Consider the following 20,063-nt stretch of genomic DNA (forward strand, 5'->3'; position numbering starts at 1 on the left):
TATATATATATATATATATGTAAATAGATAGTCTGCGCTTCTGGAGAGAGGTAGTAAAAAATAAATAAATAAATAAATGAAAAATAGTAAATAAATATATTAAACCCAGAGCAGCTCTGAAATGGGGATTAAAGAAATCCCTACCATAATCAATAAAATACAAAGCGCTAAAGGTAAAATTGCTAAATAATGTGTATAAAAGGTGAAAATAGGTTTTCAGGCAAACCGGCCTAGAGCCTATTTATATATGTTACATGTGACTAAGAATCAATACAAACGTGCTGTAATATAGATAAAACATAAAAACCAATCAAAATGTCAGATGAAGTCATATAACAGCCTTATAAAAACATCAAAAAGTGTTCCCTATGAAAAAAGTCCAGTGAACGGTGAACACCGTATGCAAGCAAAGGTAGCAGTGTATTTACAGGTGATCCGAACTGCCCCTCTCGGGTGGGTACTCACCAAATAGAAGTTGGTCAAAAGAGCTCTTAGTGAGTAATAGCGTAGTTGGACTTGAGCGCAAAAGGTATTCTCTACGGGTCCCGGCAGACGAACACTTGGCTTTCTCCCCTATGACGCTGGCTGTATCTCAGGGATGAGGAGATCGATCCTTTCAGACGCGGTGTTAGCAAAGTGCAGCTGTTGATGGCACTCTGCTCTCTTTGCTCTCTCTGCAGCTGCTACAACTTCTGGATTCCGCAGCAGCGCCATATATATATATTGTATATATATACAGTATATATATACAGTGGTACCACGGTTCACAAACTTAAAGGAGAACAATGAGGTGAGTGATTTCCACTCACCTCATAGTTCTAGCCGACCTGTGACAATGAGACTGTGGCTCCGGCTGCGGCGTCTCAGTATACCGCGAGCTGTAGCTCGCGCTATACTGAGCTTAGGGTAACGGGAGGACGCTAGTTTGTGTCCTCCCGTTACCCTAAGGAGAACTATGGGGAAAAACACTGACCCCATAGTTCTCCTTTAATTCGTTCTGCGATTCTGGTTGCGAACCGAATCAAACTGTGATCTCTGCTAGAGGAAGCCATGACCATGTGTCAGAGCATGGAAAATGGCTGCGGTTGTGTTCGTCACCCGAAGCGGAGGCAAAATTTTGCTGAACTTCCTGTTCGCAAACTGAATTGTTCGCGAACAGAAGCGTTCGTGAACCGTGTACCACTGTATATGTATTTCAACTGTGCACTTAGCTGTTTGGCTGGAGTTTAGTTAAGATAAAACACTTTCTCAATTATTAGGGTAATTTCTAAGCATTTGGCATTGACTTCCTTGGCAGCAAATATGTCTTATTTTTCCTTCTGCATCATCATCAGTCACGGTAAGTTTAGGGTGATTTTAGTACCATTTTGCTATGCCACTTATGCTATGCCACTTATCTGTATACAGATAACTCACAGGAGGCAGCAACATTTGTAAAGGTGCATTAGTGCAGAAGGACAGTCCAAAAAACAAACAAACCCCGAAATGGAAAGTAAGTGGAAAAAGTGAAAATGGAAATGAAAATAGAAATAAAAAGTGTCGTAGGAAGATAATTAAATCTATGAGTGAAAATATAGCACATACATATAAATTGTATGACAGGCATACAATGCTATAAAATTAATCTAAGCAGGCCGGAAGAGAGGGAAGGATGGGGTGGGGATGAGGTAGAGAGAGATAAAAGAAGAAACATTTTTAGACTGGAGCATTCTTATAACTATATACATTGACCCCAATATACTAATATTTAGGTAAACATTAAGGCTCTGTTCACACCTAGGCGTACTGAATATGCACGTTTGTCGCGCGTTTCTACCGTGATTCGCGGTTAAAAAAACGCGCGCCAAACGCGCGTTTACGAGGGCTACTTGGCTGTATTCCAATGGAAACGCAAGACAAAAACGCCGCAAAGAAGCTCATGTACCTTTTCAGACGTAGGCCGTTTTGTAGCGTGTTCAGACAGGCTGAAGTATGGCAAGGTGTGAACCATACCCATAGAAAACAATGGGATTTTCATGTTTGAGCGTTTTGTAGAGCGTTCGTAGAGCGTTCAACGCGCTACAAAACGTACAGGTGTGAACCAGGCCTTAGTGTAATGAACTAGATTATTATCCATAGTAATATTTATTAAAGAGGAAGTGATAACAACTGGGAAGATAGTCTAGTAAGTATTCTGTTATAGGTCTGATGACATAATATCTAAGTAAGAAGAGGTAGTTTTAGAAATGGAACAGCAGACCCATATCTTACAAAAGTAGTTATGAGTATCACGAGATTGTGATTGAAGCTCCTACATGAGACAGATAATGATTCATCTTCTGAAACCATAGCTGCATTTAGCAGGTGATGTTTGATATATCGGCCCACTAGTTTGTTTGTTCAATGGAACAAGAGAGTCCAGGGACCTGCATTAACTAGTGTCTCAATGTATTTGGTTATTTCTGTGCAGAAACCTCTAATGAATTAATATCTTTGATTCAATTCATATTATTACTGTATATGTCTTGAGGGCTTCTACATGGTGCAACAATATTTCTTCAAGGTGGGGCTAAATCACAGGATCACTTAATGGTAATATGCATCCTTTACACCAGTGGTTCTCAACCTGTGCAACCTCAGGACCCACATTGTCCCACCAGTTGGGAACCATGGATGTAGAATATAGGACCAGCATAATTGGTTAACTGGTTAAACATATGTAGCAGAAAAAAGTATGTATGTAAAAAGAAAAAATATCCATACGCTGATTGTACACTTGTATTTTATCTTATGTATTTTACCATTTAGTATTCCAATTTTATTGAAAAGGTCTCAGCTCAGGTCACCTCTGAAAGGTCCCTAGCTCAGCTGCACACTGTACATGGATTTGTTTTGGTTCTATACCTGTTATGCAGCAGTGCCTTTACAAAGCAGCTACACACCATGCTCAACTCCGCTTAGCAGTCACAAACATACAACTGTCCGGCCTATTTGATATCAATCCGCAGCACTGGGGGGAATCGATATGTGCTGCACTGTAGTGGACAGTGCAGGCCGGGACCTTATCTTAATTGTCGGGAGTTGCAGCTCCCGATATTATTCCACAGGCCAAAAGTGATGAAATAGTCCCCTTTCTCCCTGGGCCCTATCACTTCAGCAGGGGAGAGAGGGGACTGTTTCACAATACAGAGCCTCCTGCACACTGCCAGAAATAAGTCCCCACTCTGTCTCCCTGCTGAGGGAGGGCCGTTCTATGCAGGGACACCGTAACCCACAAAAGAAGGCTTTGTGACACACTTTTGGGTTGCGACCCATTAGTTGAGAACCAGGGCTTTACACCTGAGAAACTATGCGACATTTGGGGCAGAACTCCAAATTGGGTCCCACCAGCAGCTTTTGGGATACAATAATAACTGTATGGTAGTACTAAAAACTACAATGGTTTGTAGTTTGTATTATAATCTGATTGAACAATCTGCTCGAAACTCACCATGCACATTACAATCTTATTGAACATGCCTTTAAATATCACAGAGGTTTGATGGCCAAGTGTTAAACACAGCCATTCTTATTCAAAAATAGTAGTTATAGTTCTTATACTTACATGCTAATCAGAAATCACTTAGCTGAAGGCACACCAGTATAAGTTGCAGTTTGATTGGTTGATATGCTGCTGCCTTTTGAAGATGTTATTGCTGTTTGTAACCTTGTGGGGCTTTCACCATGATTCTTAATCTTGTGACAAGAAATCAGGAGCGCAGTGGTCACTAAGACACAGGCAGTAATAATAACCTGACAGGAAAAGAAGAAGAACTGGTCAAAGCTTAGTTAATACAGCTGTTGCATCACGCACTCTGCTATTGTTATATATCTTATACTGGTCTGATGCATCTGCGTATGCACTGTTTTCGTTTTTTGTTGTTTCACTTCTGACAAATAAAAATTGTTTTATAAAAAAAAAAATAACCTGACAGGGGTCCTAAACTTTGCCGATTTTTTCTGAGAAGTTGAAGGTAGTTAGTTGCAGTCTGTGGCCCCATTGGAGAGATTTACTATCACTTCATCCCCAACAGGAATGGAGGGGAAATTCTTTTTAAGGAGATACAGACTGCAAACAAAAACTTGACAGAGATTATATTCCTTCCATATTCTGTCCAAAACAGAGTTGGGCTTTAAGTTGATCACATCTGTGTACTCTCTATACCATTGCCTTTAGAGTTGTCAACAAATTTTGTGGCGCGAGTGACTGTCTAAACAATTCCTAAAATTCCTATTCAATTAGGTAGACCCCCAAAGTAGTTAGGTCTAAATCAAAGGCTAACCATACATGCTACCATCTGACTGTACAATCATCTTTAGATCTATCAAATAATTTCAGGACCTACTTTAACTATCCAATTCATTTGTATCCAATCAGGCAGGCCCTTGCTCTACATGCAAAGAGATTGTACAATAAGAGCTTCAAACGGATTGATCAATCAGATTGTAATGTCCCGCTTTATGCAGTTTCAACCTTTTTCCACCAGCTATTAATTGCTAAAGCAGCCAAACTGATCAAGAGAACCCACTACCAGCTCATAAGAACATTTCATGGGTCTGATAAAACTGTTGGCGTGGTTTATAGTCATCCATTTGGTCGTTTATATGGTCAAAATATTACAGAAAGCGATGAAAGTTTAAATGCCTTTAAAATATCGCGTGTGGGGGCAGCATCAACGTAACTGTGTAAGAAGATCTATTAGGAAAGCCTCTAACTAAAATATTTGGATTTGACTAAACAGACTGGATTTTGGGGTTTTGCAGCTGCGGTAAGGGAGCAGACACAATTCTGTGATTTGAAGCTGAACTCAATAATGCATTCAGAGGAAGATTTGTTTGTGGATTATGCAGTGAAAACATACAAAAAGGCTTACAGAAGAAAACATTACTTTTAAACAGGCAATGGAAATTGCAGTAGCAACAGAAGCTTCTGATAAAGAAACCTTATTAACTACAGAAAAGCAGTAATGCTGAAATGGGTCACAAAACAGAGTAGCACAAACAAGGGACAGATTGCTCAGACATTGGGGATGCTGGTTTCCATCTAAGAGGTTCCATAATGCTGCAACCTTAAAATAAAAAAAATCCCATTGTAGGAAATGTAATATTATGTAATGTAAATGTGCTGCAAGAGTGCTCCAAACACACCTGTTATTGCATATGTTTGCTTTGCTAGCAGTGATGATCCAGAACTAGTAAGTATTAATGCTTATTCTAATAATAGTGGTGACAGTTCCTACACTACTTGCCTTAAAAACACATTGAAAGGAGAACTATGGGGTGAGTGAATTACACTCATCCCCATAGTTAGAGCCGACGTGTGACATTAAAACTGTCACACATCGGCTCAAGCTAGTTCACTTCCTGATCATCTCCCTGCAGAGAGCGGTGACTGTCAGTCCCCCCCCCCCCTCTCTGATCCTCAAGCACTTACTGGAGGAATGGACGGTGGAGGGGGCGGGCATAGCTGGTTCTGCCTCTAGATAGGCAGAGCCTGCTGGCAATCAGCCAGCTGGGTGGACCTTGACAGTATTGTCGGGATTCATCCCTGCTGCGGCTCTCTCAGCCTATAGCGGGCAATAGCCTACTATATACTGAGCTTTGGGTCATGGGAAGAGGTTAGTATATGTCCTACCATGACCCTAAAGAGAACTATGGGATAAAAAGTTTACCCATAGTTCTCTTTTATAGATGTAATAAAAGCAAATTCCACTTTTTAGAAAAAATAAATAAATGCATACTTCTCAATAAAAGAACAAAATGTGCATTTATTACTTTTTTTTTATAGGAGCCAGTAAACCATTTCAAACATGATCAGTAGATCACAGGTACAATGCTTTTGGCTCCTGCAGATTCTTCCTCACATCGATGTCCATACCACAGACATTCAGTAACATGGACAGAAGGAAGAATGGATAAGCGCTAGATCCACCACAGAGTGTAAAGGATTAGCGTAACACTGATATATAAATATATATAATATATAATTATTATACAGGATTTTTATATATATACATATACAGCTCTATATAGATCATATTATTTGGACAGTATAGTAATTTAAAAAACTGGATAATGATCCTACTAGGCAGCATCGGTTGGCCGAGAGCGCAATCTTCTAATACAGAATCAATATTTACTTGTACAACATTAGTTTTACACTTTCAGTGTTGCCTGAAAGGCCTACTTTCAAATAAAACTTCAGTTTTACTAAGGACAGCATGCAATGTACACTTGCCTACACACAGGTGGCAGCTGGCACACTTGCCTTTTCCCCAGCCAATACCAACTTGCTGAAATCAGCAGATTCCAACTGATTTGTGCTGTTTACTTTGTGAAAATGTCTAAAAACCCCCCCCCCCCCATAATTCTCAAAGTAAACCTGTCATGAAAGAAATATGGTGGCTGCCATTGTTGACCTCCTTTTGAAAAGGCTAATTGCCTATCTGTATCCAGATCAAAAGTCTTAGAGAAAAGTCAGAAGTTACCTGCATACTTTTTCAGGCCAGTGAAGTAAAATAATTAAATCTGAAGTTCAGGGAAAAGGCTACATCCAGGAGCTGTATTGCCTGCCAAAGTAGATGTATTTCTGCCCACCCGATATTGATATTTACAAAGCCATGCCATACAAAGCAGCAAAGCGGATGACACCATTTTCTCTGTTAACGTTTAGGAATGTGCGAGTCTGCTTGGGTTTGATTTGCGGGTGGTTCTGTACATCCTGCTTGAAAGCTGCTAAAACCCAAACTTAACATTGAGCCTTATCGAAATCTGTGGGAGGGAAATCTTGTTGGTAGGTTCTGGCCATTTTTAGGGCTAATAGGCAAACTACTGTCAAATAAAGACACAGGAAGCTCAGCACTGTCATGGGGGGACATGTACCAATGCAAAAAAAAAATACTGTACTACCGGGGAGAGGTGCTTTTCATGCAGCTTCAAGGGTGACATTGAAAATAAACAAATCCGATCACATAATTCCAGGCTCTCTCACCTCACTGATCCGGTCACAGGGACCAAAACCACCCACCCTCAACAGATGACTGACATCTTTAAACAATAATATTCTTATAAAAAGATGTTTGCCATGAAAAATAACTCATATCCTATATTCCTTTCAGCTTGGAGAAAATGGATTGTACATCCATACTGCATTGTTTGATCTCAAATATTGCCTGACGCATAACTGGTCCATACCTTGTCTTCCCTCCTTCCTCCCCTCCTCTCTTTCCACTTGTTTTGTCATCCTCCCTTCCTCCTAACCTCCCTATAAATGGAAATTATATTGCAAAGCATACTGTATCCTGGATGTTAAGTTGGTTATGTTATATGCATTTTGTTATGTATGCTTCACTTGACTTCAATAAAGAACTATTGAAAGTAAAATAAACAAATCCTGTAAAAGGATCCTTCAAAGTCCTCTTCCTTACCTCCAGTACCCCAAAAAGGAGGTGTGGGTAGCATGGGGCACTTAAGGTGGAATATGTAAGTCCCCTTTATAATAAGGGGGCAACTAAAATATCCACCCTCTCATAGGGGATTGAGTACAGGAGTACATTAGTACCCCTTACCCATTCCCACAAACAGTTAAAAGTTAATAAGCACACACACATCCAATTAAAAAGTATTTTCATTAATATAAAACACAAACAAATACTAACCTGCTTTTCAAATAAATTGTTGCATTGCCTCCAATCCACATCAATCACCGCATTCAGTGATGTAATCCATGTCAATCACAATGACTCTTTGTCCGCCAATGTGCACACACTGTTCTCCCATCACTTAGGCCTGGTTCACACGAAGCGTTTTGTAGCGCTTTTTCTGCTCTAAAAAAACACTCAAAAATATGCCCCTAAAAAAATCCCATTCATTTCTATAGCCTAGTTCACATCTGATCGTTTTGTCGCAATAAGCAAAATGCTTGTCGCTGGAAAAAGTACATGAGCTTTTTTTCAGCATATTACAGCTCGTTTTGACTCCATAGTCTCAATAGGAAACTCCTAAAAATGCGTGTTTGCTGTGTTTTTGCATGTTTTTTTTAGCTCTTTTTTGGCATATTACAGCTTGTTTTGGCCCCATAGACTCAATAGGAAACTCCTGAAAACACGTGGTTGCTGTGTTATTGCGCATTTTTACACGCATTTCATGAGCATTTAACTTCAATGAGCTACAATCTGGTCACAAAAAAGCGCAATTTGATTTATGAGCATAAAAAGCATGTTAAAAAAGCGCAAAAAATGCTCAAAAACATGCATCAAAAACGTGTGTCGTCTAGGTGTGTACCCAGCCTAAATGATAGATTCCTGGCTGAATAAAAAACAGCTTGGAATCCCAGGTGACATAATTAACCAAATGACCACGCTAGAGTAGTGATTGATGTGGACTTACTTCATGGGGTTCGTTGAACTCAAATCTCATCATATTACAGTTATACACCGTAGAAGGGATGAAAAGCTCAATTCACAAAGCTTTAACTCAAGGATGCACATATCTAACTCTCGCTGGGTGTGTAATTAATCATTAAAAAGATGTATGTTATGTGTGGAGGGCTGCTGCAAAGTATAACATGTTTACCTTGCAGCATGCTGGCTTCTACACATAACATTGGGCTTCCGGGCATTACAGGGAGTGAGACTACTTGAGCAGTTGCAGGGAGTGAGACGACTTGAGCACTTGCAGGGAGTGAGACTACTTGAGCAGTTGCAGGGAGTGAGACTACTTGAGCACTTGCAGGGAGTGAGACTACTTGAGCAGTTGCAGGGAGTGGGACTACTTGAGCAGTTGCAGGGAGTGAGACTACTTGAGCAGTTGCTGGGAGTGAGACTACTTCAGCAGTTGCAGAGAGTGAGAATACTTGAGCAGTTGCAGGGAGTGGGACTACTTGAGCAGTTGCAGGGAGTGAGACTACTTGAGCAGTTGCTGGGAGTGAGACTACTTGAGCAGTTGCAGAGGGTGAGACTACTTGAGCAGTTGCAGAGAGTGGGACTACTTGAACAGTTGCAGGGAGCGAGACTACTTGAGCAGTTGCAGGGAGTGGAACTACTTGAGCAGTTGCAGAGAGTGGGACTACTTGAGCAGTTGCAGGGAGTGGGACTACTTGAGCACTTGCAGGCAGTGGGACTACTTGAGCACTTGCAGGGAGTTGGACTACTTGAGCAGTTGCAGGGAGTGGGACTACTTGAGCAGTTGCAGGGAGTTGGACTACTTGAGCATTTGCAGGGGGTGGGACTACTTGAGAACTTGCAGGCAGTGGGACTACTTGAGCACTTGCAGAGAGTGGGACTACTTGAGCACTTGCAGAGAGTGGGACTACTTGAGCAGTGAAGTTCTGCAGTCACATCCCTGCCCCTCCTCACTACTTGCCCATTCACAAAATGCCATGTATGACTGCCAAAGAATACAAGGGATGTTGTGTTCGCTGGAAGTGAAAAGGGGTTTGGAATGTGACATCATCTCTCCTTCTCCAATCACAGAATGCCTTGTGTTCTTTGAGAAAAAAACAAAGGGGGGGGGGGGGGGAAAAAAGGCAATTATCAAAACTGGAGCAAACTAAATCTGCAGCAGTTGCTCATGGCAACCAATTAGCTTCTATCTTTAATTTTCAAATCTTAAGGGAACAAACTGAACAGAGAAGATGATTGGTTGCCATGCACAACTGCTCCAGATTTTGTCTGCCCCAGTTTTAATAAATTCCCCCCAAGGTGTTTTGTAAATTGGCAAGTAATGAGGAAGGATGGGGATATGACTGGAGCATTTCACTGCTTGAATTTCATCCCTCACTCGCTGCAGTGCCCAGAAGACCAATGTTATGTGTAGGAGGCGGCACGCTGCAGGATGTGCGGCATGCTGTAAGATGTTTATACTTTGCCTCAACCCTCCACACATGGTGTGCAAATTGTCATTTGGGGTCAGCCTCGGGGAGAGACATCTAGCATTTCCAGAAGAAGTAGTCCCTTATCTACCTCATGACGTGTACTTGAATTCAGAAATGTGGATAAAGTACAGCCCTTTATGCTGCCTTCTAGTAAAAAAAGAAACATTTTTGTTAAATGGTTATATTTGTGTAAAAAAGATACTCGGGGAAAATCCGAGTTACACTTTAAAGCTTTATAATCTGTTCAATAAATCTTTGATAGTTACAATGTCTTTGCCTTCTTACCGTGCTGAGTTTTGCTCATTGCACACTGGTGTAAATATTTAATGAATTTTTAAGTAGATATGACTGCAGATAACCTAAATTCCAGCAAGAAAATGATGACTAACAGGACACAGGATAAAGATCTAAGCTGTTAAAACAGGAAATTGTATTTCTAGACAGAAAAATGACATTCTGGAAAACCTAATTTTCTTAGTACTCAATCTGTTTCAATTTACTTTATTGCCCATTTCCTCAATAAATGTTCTTTTTTTTTAGGTGTAGTCACATCATCACAAAATTAACTACAGAGTATTAGTTATATAAATTAGAATATATGATTATTTGTAGCATAATTAGCTAAGATTTTAAGGTTTTACTGAAGACAAAAAGCTAAATTCACTACTACTATGCAAATATTTTAATGCTCTCAAGTTTATTATTTATTTTTCACTACTGACATTTATATAGCTCCAACAATTTACACTTTACACATCAGTTCCTTCCCCCGAGGAGCTTACAGTCAAAGGTCCCTATCTCACATGCATATGGGAGCCAATTAACCTCCCAGCATGTCTTTGGGGTATGGCAGGAAACCCACACAAGCACAGGGAGAACATGCAGATAGTGTCTTAACCAGGATTTGAAGCAGGGACCACTAGTGCTGCATGGCAGAAGTACTACCCACTAAACCACGATGCTGCATGTTTGGAAAGGGGTGCAATTCTGTTCAGCTAGTCCTGTTATCCAGACAGCACAGCTAGCTCCTGGACCTTCCTGCAGACTATACTGCAGATACGAAATACAACCTGGCTTAAGAACCTCCCTAGATAACAAAAGAGTCGCAGAACACACATGTGACCATCCCTTTGTCCTCCCCAACAGATGAGTTTAGGTAGTCAACAAAGAAAGAACACAGGGGATACTTCAGCAGGATAATGATGCTCTTTTAGAGCCAGTAAGCAAGTAGCTGACACAGGAAGCTGTAAAGCTGCATTAGAAAACAATAGTGTTGTCCTGCTAAAAATATGCTTTAATAGGGGTAGGCAACTTTGGTACTCCAGCTGTGGTGGAACTACAAGTCCTATGAGGCAGTGCAAGACTCAGAGAGGCCAAAGCATGACTTTCAGATGCAAAGGCAGAATGGGATTTGCAGTTTCACCACAGCTGGAGCACTGAGGCTGCCTATCCCTATGCTATAGCATGCCAGAGGTATGGGAGAAACCATTTGCAATAAGTCAAACAAAAACACTGCATGGGTTTTGTGTGAGTGCATTTCTTTTGCTTTTTATTGTTTACATCATATAAGTAGATGTGGATTAGTTTGCCATGTAAGCAGCCAGCTAAGAGCCACATGTGACTTATGGCCCATTGCTTGGGGCCCACTGTTATAGACGGCATTTTAAACTCTGTTGGGCACCTCACACTGTAGTTAAAGAGCAATGTTTTGTTATAATTGGGTAATAATATAGGTTCTTGCTGGCAACTCTGTCAAGCCAAATAGTAATAAGAGCAAAAATGCTTGGATACAAGCTGAGGAAGAAAATAATATATCTGTTGGGAGTACCAGATTGTTTGCAGTCAATGTCTTCATTTGCAGTTCTGTATATCATGAACCTTCAGGAAGGCATTTGATATTTGTCTTAAAGTAAACCAGCTACAAACCTGGGCAATTCAAACTGAGCAGAAGATTAAAAATGCAGAAACAGAGGTTACCATGAGTGAAACCCTCATGTAAAAATGTTAAATTAACCAGAGATATAGGCAGCTGATATTAGAATGTAATCTTGAAAGTTGGACTACTTCATACCCAATATAATGTAAACCTCTAAATATTTAAAAGTGTATGTCTGGGCAAAACCAAAAACAATACTATAATACACTGCCTGGCCAAAAAAAGGACACACTCTATTTTGCTGGACCAACTTTAGTTTTGATTATGGCACGCATTCGCCATGACATTGTTTTGATAAGCTTATGCAATGTCACATTTATTTCCGTCCAGAGTTACATTCATTTTTCGCCAAGATCTTTTAGTGATGAGAGAGTGATGAGAGATGGGAGAGTCAGACCACAGCGTGAAGTCCTCTTCAGTACATCCCAAAGATTCTCAATAGGGTTAAGATCTGGACTCTGTGGTGGCCACTCCATGTATGAAAATGATGTCTCATGCTCCCTGAACCACTCTTTAAGAATCTGAGCCTGAGGAATCCTGGCATTGTCATCTTGGAATATGCCCATGCCATCAGGGAAGAAAAAATGAATAGATGGAATTACCTGGTCTTCAGTATATTTAGGTAGGCAGCTGACCTCATTTTTGGGGACATAATGTTGCTGAACCTAGACTAATTATCCAATGGAAGGCTCTTACCTATTTGCTTAGCTTTTTTTTGGTGGTGTAAATTGATAGTTTAATCAAGAACTAAACTCTGGAAGCTGTGCCGCCCCAAAAAATGTCATAGAACATAGGACTAGTCACCAGGTGATCTTCCTGCAGCTGATCTTTCCACATTACTGAATTGGCCTGAGGTGGCCATCTTGGTATAGGCAGGGTTTTACTTCCTCATATCAAAGCCTCCAAAAAGAACAACAGTGAGAAGAGCACAAGTAACATCACCAACTCTCACAAGACTAGCAGGCAGTAGTGCCTTAGATCTCCCAAGGCAGATATGCAGATATACAGATTTAGGCAAATTAGGTGGCTGCATTAGTTTTCATAACACAATCTAAGAACCCTTTCAGCAAGTACAAGAATCCATGAAATATTTGTTGATGTTGCCAAAAATGCAGTGAGCTTGTCATTTCCTGTGAGCTGCACTAAGCACAAAAACACCCCTATTTTTCTTCTGTAAGCTACAAACCTCCCCATCTCCAATGTAATGGAAGTTAAAAAGATCTGGGGGTCATAGTTGACTACAGATTGAACAACAGCATGCAAAGCAAGCAGAGTACTGTCTTGTATTTAAAAGAGAATGTTCTGTAGAGACAAAGCAATCATTTTGCCACTTTATAGATCACTTGTTCTGCCTCATCTTGAGTATGCAGTTAAATTTTGGTCACCAATCCACTGAAAGGATGTCCATGAGCTGGAGAGAGTCCAGAGAAGAGCAACTAAACTAAATAAGGGGCTGGAGTAGCTAAGCTATGAGACAAGGTTACTAAAGTTAAACTTGTTTACGCTGGAAGTGAGGAGATTAGGAGGGGGCATGATTTTGATGTACACCATGTTTAGTGGTGATGGCAACATCAGTAATAAACTGTTTACGGTAAACTTCATAACAAAGACTAGAGGCCACCACCTAAATTTGATGGAGAAAAGATTTAACCACAAGGGGCGTAGGTTTTTTTTTTCTGTTACAGCGGTTAACGTTTGGAACTCTCTGCCACAAGCAGTGGTATAAGCAGAGAGTATTGAATCATTAAAAAAGCATTAAGATTCCTTCCTCAGAGACCGCAACATACAGTACAGGTACAGGTACTCTTAAAAACTAGACCACACAGGGACTCGTGTACACATACACAATCACATACAGACACACAAAGATTGAACTTGATGGACCTGTGTCTTTATTTAACCTCAAATACTATGTAACTATGTAACAAAGGCAAACATATTTGTTGCCCAGTCTGTGTGGCCATCATGGCTCCCTCCATAGAAACAGTGGAGGAATGAGCTTAGCAACCCAGTGACAGAAAGTGTGTTATTTGCAGGATTGCCAGGTAAAGGCGAAGGGAAAAAATTTCCTTGGTCCAGTTGTATTACTTCTGGTCCAGAAGTAATACAACTGGACCAGGGAAATCAGTGAGTGCATGTCATTAAAGTAGCAGTAGGTGTGATGTTGGAGGGATTATTGCTAAAATATAGAGTTGCACCTAGGAAAAGCTTTGATCATCTGCGTAGATGCACGCTGATAAGGTGGGATTATTGCTAAAATATAGAGTTGCACCTAGGAAAAGCTTTGATCATCTGCGTAGATGCACGCTGATAAGGTGGGATTATTGCTAAAATATAGAGTTGCACCTAGGAAAAGCTTTGATCATCTGCGTAGATGCACGCTGATAAGGTGTGATCTGAATTTAACATAGTATGCAGGTATGATGACTGCCTGTTAGACTTGACATGTGTGGCCTTGGTCAACTTGTTTTCCTGCATATGGGCCCCTTGGTTGAATACAATTGTAGCCGGATGTTCTCTGGTAATATATGCACCAAGATTGTGAAGTAGTAAGGCTACAGCCATTGAACTGGAGCATAGATCATTCTCTGAGTCAGACATCTTAACATAATTATGTCTACTTTCAACATCATCCTTCCAGCATAATTTTATTGGCCATCATGAATAATGACTGTAGTAATGAATGTGTTTTGTGATTCTGCTGAAATAATGTACAAAGAAGGGAAAGCTGTACATTCATGTTATGAAATTGCCCACATATTAATTATCTGCATTTTCCCAGATTGAGTTATTACCTAATTGCTAGAGAATAAGCTTAATACTAGTAGTGTTTGTTAATGCAATTTTTTTCATGCCTTTATTTGCTGAACAGAAGGGTCAGGTATATAAAGTCCAGATTTATATTACAGTGTATTATAAAAGGTTGGTTTTAATAACATCTCTGATTATGTAGGGACACATATTTTTAATTTCTTACTTAATCCTAATTACTTTCTTTCTCCAGGGTGCTCATAACTTATGCAGCAGCAGTTTATATGCACTTTCTTCAATTATTTCACTCGCTTGTTCAGGAGAGAAAAGGGTTACCATAGCAACAAGAGTGTCACGTGTTGGAGGACACTTCCAAATATCAGTGTTTATAGCCACATCAGGGCTGATTTACAAAAGGGGTAGTTTTTTGTGTAAAATATGGAAATTCAGTCATGGAAAACAAATAGATAACAAAGCATTACTGAATTCTGAAACATTTACTTTAAAGAGAACCTGTAAAGAGAAACAAAAATATGGGAGCTGCCATTGCTGATTTAGTTTTAGAGCGCCAGGCTCTATGGCCTTATGCTGGTCATAGCTGCCGAGTGACACAGTGACTTGGAACAAATGTGAAGACCCCGAGAACAGGATAGGGTTTTTATCATTCACCTACTGTATTCTAGGTAAGTGACTCAGTAGATGCTGAAGCCAAGATTGGATTGACAGCCCCAGACCCTACACCTCTAAAAACAAGTCAGCAGGTTAGGAAAAACAAAATGTGATGAAACATTTGCCAGAACATCAATGAAGATCAGATAGTTACTAGCACACATAGTCACTAGCACACACAGCAATAAATCCTTGATCCTTTTTCAATTCATTGAATCATCGTCATGATTTGTCATACACAGCCAACATTTCAGGGCCACGCAGGGTCCCTTCCTCAGGGCGACATAGTGACACTGATAACACATCGCACACCAATATACAGGACATGACGGCTACTTATACTTACAAAACGTTTCTCCCAATACTGGAACCACACAATATATGAAGCAACTCAGTTATACCCTAAACAAGGACCTAATCTCCTGTCCTAGGCCAATTTTCCTAGAATCTGTCCTTACAGTACAGGGTCATTCTCACAAAGCTCATACAAAAAAAGCAGGTGGAATGTTACGTTGATTATTTTTAGACCAGTTGGACCAATCGGTTGTATTGAGTCTCCTGACAGCTGCCGCCGGGACACGCAGAATACCTGATCAGAGTGGGCAGCTCATTGACCTCCGGCACTGATCGTTCAAAGATTTTATAGCCGGCTCCTTTGATCAACTGATCGAGGAATGCCAGCTGAAAGGGAGACGACAGCCCCGCACACTGTGCGAATTTCAGCTGGTAATTCGGCCAGTGTATGGGCACCTTTACTTTAAAAGGCATGTTTGCATATAATTATTCCTTTAATCAAGCTATACACAGATTAAAGCATATGCCAAGGCAAAATCATTTTTTATATGTTTTATCTCTTTAACCCTTTCAGCCATATTTTCCTTTTTTTCACTTACTTGTTAAAATGCAGATTTTATCACGTGAAAACACGCTCAAAACCCTAAAACATTTGATATTTTCTGAAAGAAATAGAATAGAATTATTGTGGTTGCAGTTTTTTTATGTTACACGTTATTAGTGCAATTGTTTATCAAATCTCCAAATTAATATTAGCGCACACAAACACAATAAATCTACATAATTTTCCAATTTCTGTTATCTCTAAATTTGCTGTATTTTCTAAATCGAGTAAAAAGTTACCAAATATGTCAGATGTGTGACAGATTCTGTGTGACCATAACCCAGCAGCTAACTATGATACCAAAATGTTTTCGCAGCTTAGGCAATGCTTTAAAAACCTGTACAGCTCATTAAATTAGATTTATTCATTAATGATGACCCTATAATTATCCCTCTTAGTATTGTGTGCATGGTAAGACCTCATATGTGTTGCTTCATTGTAGTTTATGTACACGTGAACCATACATGTGCGCTTGCGTTTGTATGTGCATGCGAACAGCAAAGGACTTTACTTCTTTTTTTTTTTTTTATTATTTATTTTGATGTATATTAATTATTAAGCTTTGTTTGCTGTTTTTTTTAGCTTAACTTTATTGCTATCACAAGTGGGCAGACAGGCCCCTACATAATAGCATATATTGAGTGAAAGTTACTCTTTATGGAGGCATTATAGGTCTCTTGGACCCCTAATGTCTTGTACTTAATCAGCTGTTTTTTCCAGTCACAGGGCCTGGGATTTGACAACACTGAACTTGGAAGTACTCAGAGCTGAGCACTTTAGGGTTGGCCATGAGAAGTCTATGAGGATTTTCCTATAAATATTCCCAGACAAGCATATGTCTTAGTGTGCACACAGGCTTTTTTAGTCCCTTTTTTTGGTCAATTCCAAACTAACCCTACCGTTCTGTGCTAATCCCCGATTGGTGCAAATATTCCACACTTGTGTGTGAATACCTGTGGCCCCCAAGGAATGCTGTGGTTCCTCCCACCAGCTGGGTCGTCACTACAGGTCATATATGAACCAGGAGGAGGAACCACAGTATTCAGCATAGGGAGCAGGTGGTAAGTAGGGTGGGTTGCAGTCCAAAGGTAAGTATAGATACAAAGGTAAGTATAGATGCAAAGGTAAGTATAGATACTCTTCTTTTAAAGGCTAGGGTTAGTTTAGATCTGACCGTTTTTTTGTGACGGGGTTAATAAAAACCCATTGAACCTGTGGTGTATTCTTCCCAAAAAAAACAATAGAGAAAAGGGAGTCCATAGCTGGCTGCTATGTGTTTTCTTCATAGTATAGCACAGAGCAGCATTTCTGACTGATAAATAAATAAAGCTAAGCCACATTAGGGTAACATTTGCATGCAGCGCTCACAAATATTCCAAGTAGAACAGCAGTTATTTGATAATATGCATGAGAAGAAGGGAGGGTGAGGACTGACTAAACTTCATGCCTGGAAGAATTGCTCTTTTAATTTGCCAATAATCTCCTGGGAGATCTGGCCAGATGCAGACAATTTATTTTTAGGGGAAAGAACCTGCCTCTTTTTGTAGCCATTGTGTGGCAGAACGGGAAATATAAATCTAAGGTACACTTAGAAGACAAATACTGATAAATGGTTTGCTTGTTTCTTTATCTTATATCCTTCTTGTATTAAACATTTAAACTTTCTCATACAGCTATAGTGTAAATTAATAGCTGATGGGGAGTTTTATGTGCATGATACTTCTTTACTGAGAATAGCTGTGGTCATGGGAAGCCACTCTGTGTTTGCAGTGTTCATGCAAAGATTAGATCTTTTCTGTCATATCATAAGTACAGTAGACCTAATGACCTCATCGCTCTGACTATGACATTAGTGTGCCAAGCATAATGTGGTTACATTAGTGGATATCTACAACATTACTTCACCGCAGCATCTGGAAAGTAAATTATGCCACCGAGTCAGTTAAGACCAAAATGGCAAAATGCCCCTCTACCATGAATAATACATAATATTTGTTTTTGTTAACGAGGAACACTGAGTAGAATAAATCTTAACCCTTGCAGTAGGGCAAACCTTGGTCCTGCCTGTTTTTTTTTTCCTGCAGCCTCTCTCCCCCTCTGCTGATGGAATGTCTCTTGGTGTCCTTCTTTAAATGATTTTTAGGTAATAAATAATGAAGGTCCTGGCACTAGCATACCCTCCATGTTTCTTAGAGAAGAAAGAGGCACCCCTTTTATCAAAAACATGTATGCAAAAGACACACCTATGCACACCTCCAGTTACACTAAAAAGAAAAAAATAAATATTGGTTTAACCCACTTCTTTTATAATGACTTTCAAAATAATAAAACAAAAATGTAGTGGTTGAATGAAAGGTTTAGTGTAATACAATAGGCTTTGCAGTATTGCTGCTTTGAACTTTGGAGTTTGGTGAAAAATCCTACAAATAGTATGGACGGCAAGAAAAATAAACAAATGGATCCTTCAACAAGGATCTGAAACTGTCTTATTTTGGACATATGAGAAGAACCAACTTACTAAAAAAGACAATTATGCTTGGTAAAGTATACTATCCATGCGGTTGTCAGAAGCCCACATTGGCTTGGCGGCACTTTTATTATTACTATAATACTACTACTACTAATAATAATAATAGACCAGGCCTATAAGAGCGACAACTGAAGAGGAAAGAAGGGAGAGGAATTTGGTTCCAAAAAAGGGATAGTCTCTCCAAATGGGAGACAGTTGGGAGCAGTGCATTAATATGAAATATAATATTGACTTTTCCTAGTTATAAGTGTGCAGCACAGTGAAATACAGACTAAAGGTCTAGGAACTAGCATACCCAAAACTTGGCTTTTATAAATAAAGAGGATTTACATTTTTGGTATATCAGTCAGTTCATCATCGCCACATATACAGTGCAGAAACAATTTTCGTTTTGGTGAAATATCCAATATGCAAACCATAGTGGCCAGTTTTGTAATATAGAGTGCAATCCCTGGTGGCTGCTTTATGTTATACCGTCCTTCACCTTTAGACATAAAATGTTATAATATAATGCAATATAATATATAAAGGTATTATATAGTATTGACCAAAGTGTACAGCATAAAAAACTGTTTGCAGTTATATATGTGGCAGGAGTGCTTCTTTGTTTTTAAAGCTAAATTATCCAAGTTATTAGTGCTTACTATCGCAGCAAAGACATATATTTCATTGGATATTTCTAAGTGACCCCATTTTATTACATCTATGATAGATTGGAATTGGCTGCCATTCCCTTGTTGGCACTTTAGTCACACACCAGACAGTATTCAGAATATTTAATATGCTGAGTACGTTAAGCAAGAAAAGAATAACAAGCCTTCCAACTGTTGGAAGCATTTGCTGTCACTTTCAATCACACCGAGTTGGAAAGTTTCTGTGTAACATGTGCTAATCTTGTAACTTTTCGATGGAAAAAAGGAAATGTGGAGTGCTACACCACATTTAACTATAAGCAAAGTCACATATAAGGTATTTGGGATCGGCGATAAGCAAATACTGTATATCAGGTCTCAAGATATATGTCTGATTATGGGAGACCTTAGCTTGTCCTCTACATAGTGCAATCTAATCTATAGGTTGGACTCGATGGACTTGTGTCTTTTTTCAACCTGACTAACTATGTAACTATGCAATCTGCCAGCACAGCAGATTTTTGGGGGGTTTTGAAAGGAAGAATATTTCAGTGTGTAAATTACATTAAAATATCAGGGACAAGATCTTAATTGCATCAAATATATAATGGATTCTCATAATCAGTACTCTGCTAACTGTCAAGTGATAACAGAAGGAACACTATAGGGAAGGGAGAAGGGGGGAGGGAAAATCAGAGAGATCAGGTAATGTAAATCTCAAAAATATTTTATTAGATCATGGAGCCCAACCCCCC

At 39.6% G+C, this 20,063-nt stretch overlaps 1 protein-coding gene across 1 annotated transcript in view; it reads left to right on the forward strand.

Moving 5' to 3' along the window:
- LOC108800130 (neuron-specific protein family member 2-like) overlaps positions 1 to 20,063 on the forward strand; it is a 61,010-nt gene that overhangs the window by 13,264 nt on the left and 27,683 nt on the right. Inside the window, exons 3-5 of the mRNA XM_018572078.1 lie at positions 13,629 to 13,660; positions 15,334 to 15,357; positions 15,941 to 15,974. Of these exons, the coding sequence (XP_018427580.1) occupies positions 13,629 to 13,660; positions 15,334 to 15,357; positions 15,941 to 15,974 (90 nt within the window). The remainder of the gene's footprint in view (positions 1 to 13,628; positions 13,661 to 15,333; positions 15,358 to 15,940; positions 15,975 to 20,063) is intronic.

The sequence above is a fragment of the Nanorana parkeri genome, unplaced genomic scaffold (genome assembly GCF_000935625.1).
Source record: "Nanorana parkeri isolate BGI_ZX_2015 unplaced genomic scaffold, ASM93562v1 scaffold1927, whole genome shotgun sequence".
Taxonomy (NCBI): Eukaryota; Metazoa; Chordata; class Amphibia; order Anura; family Dicroglossidae; genus Nanorana; species Nanorana parkeri.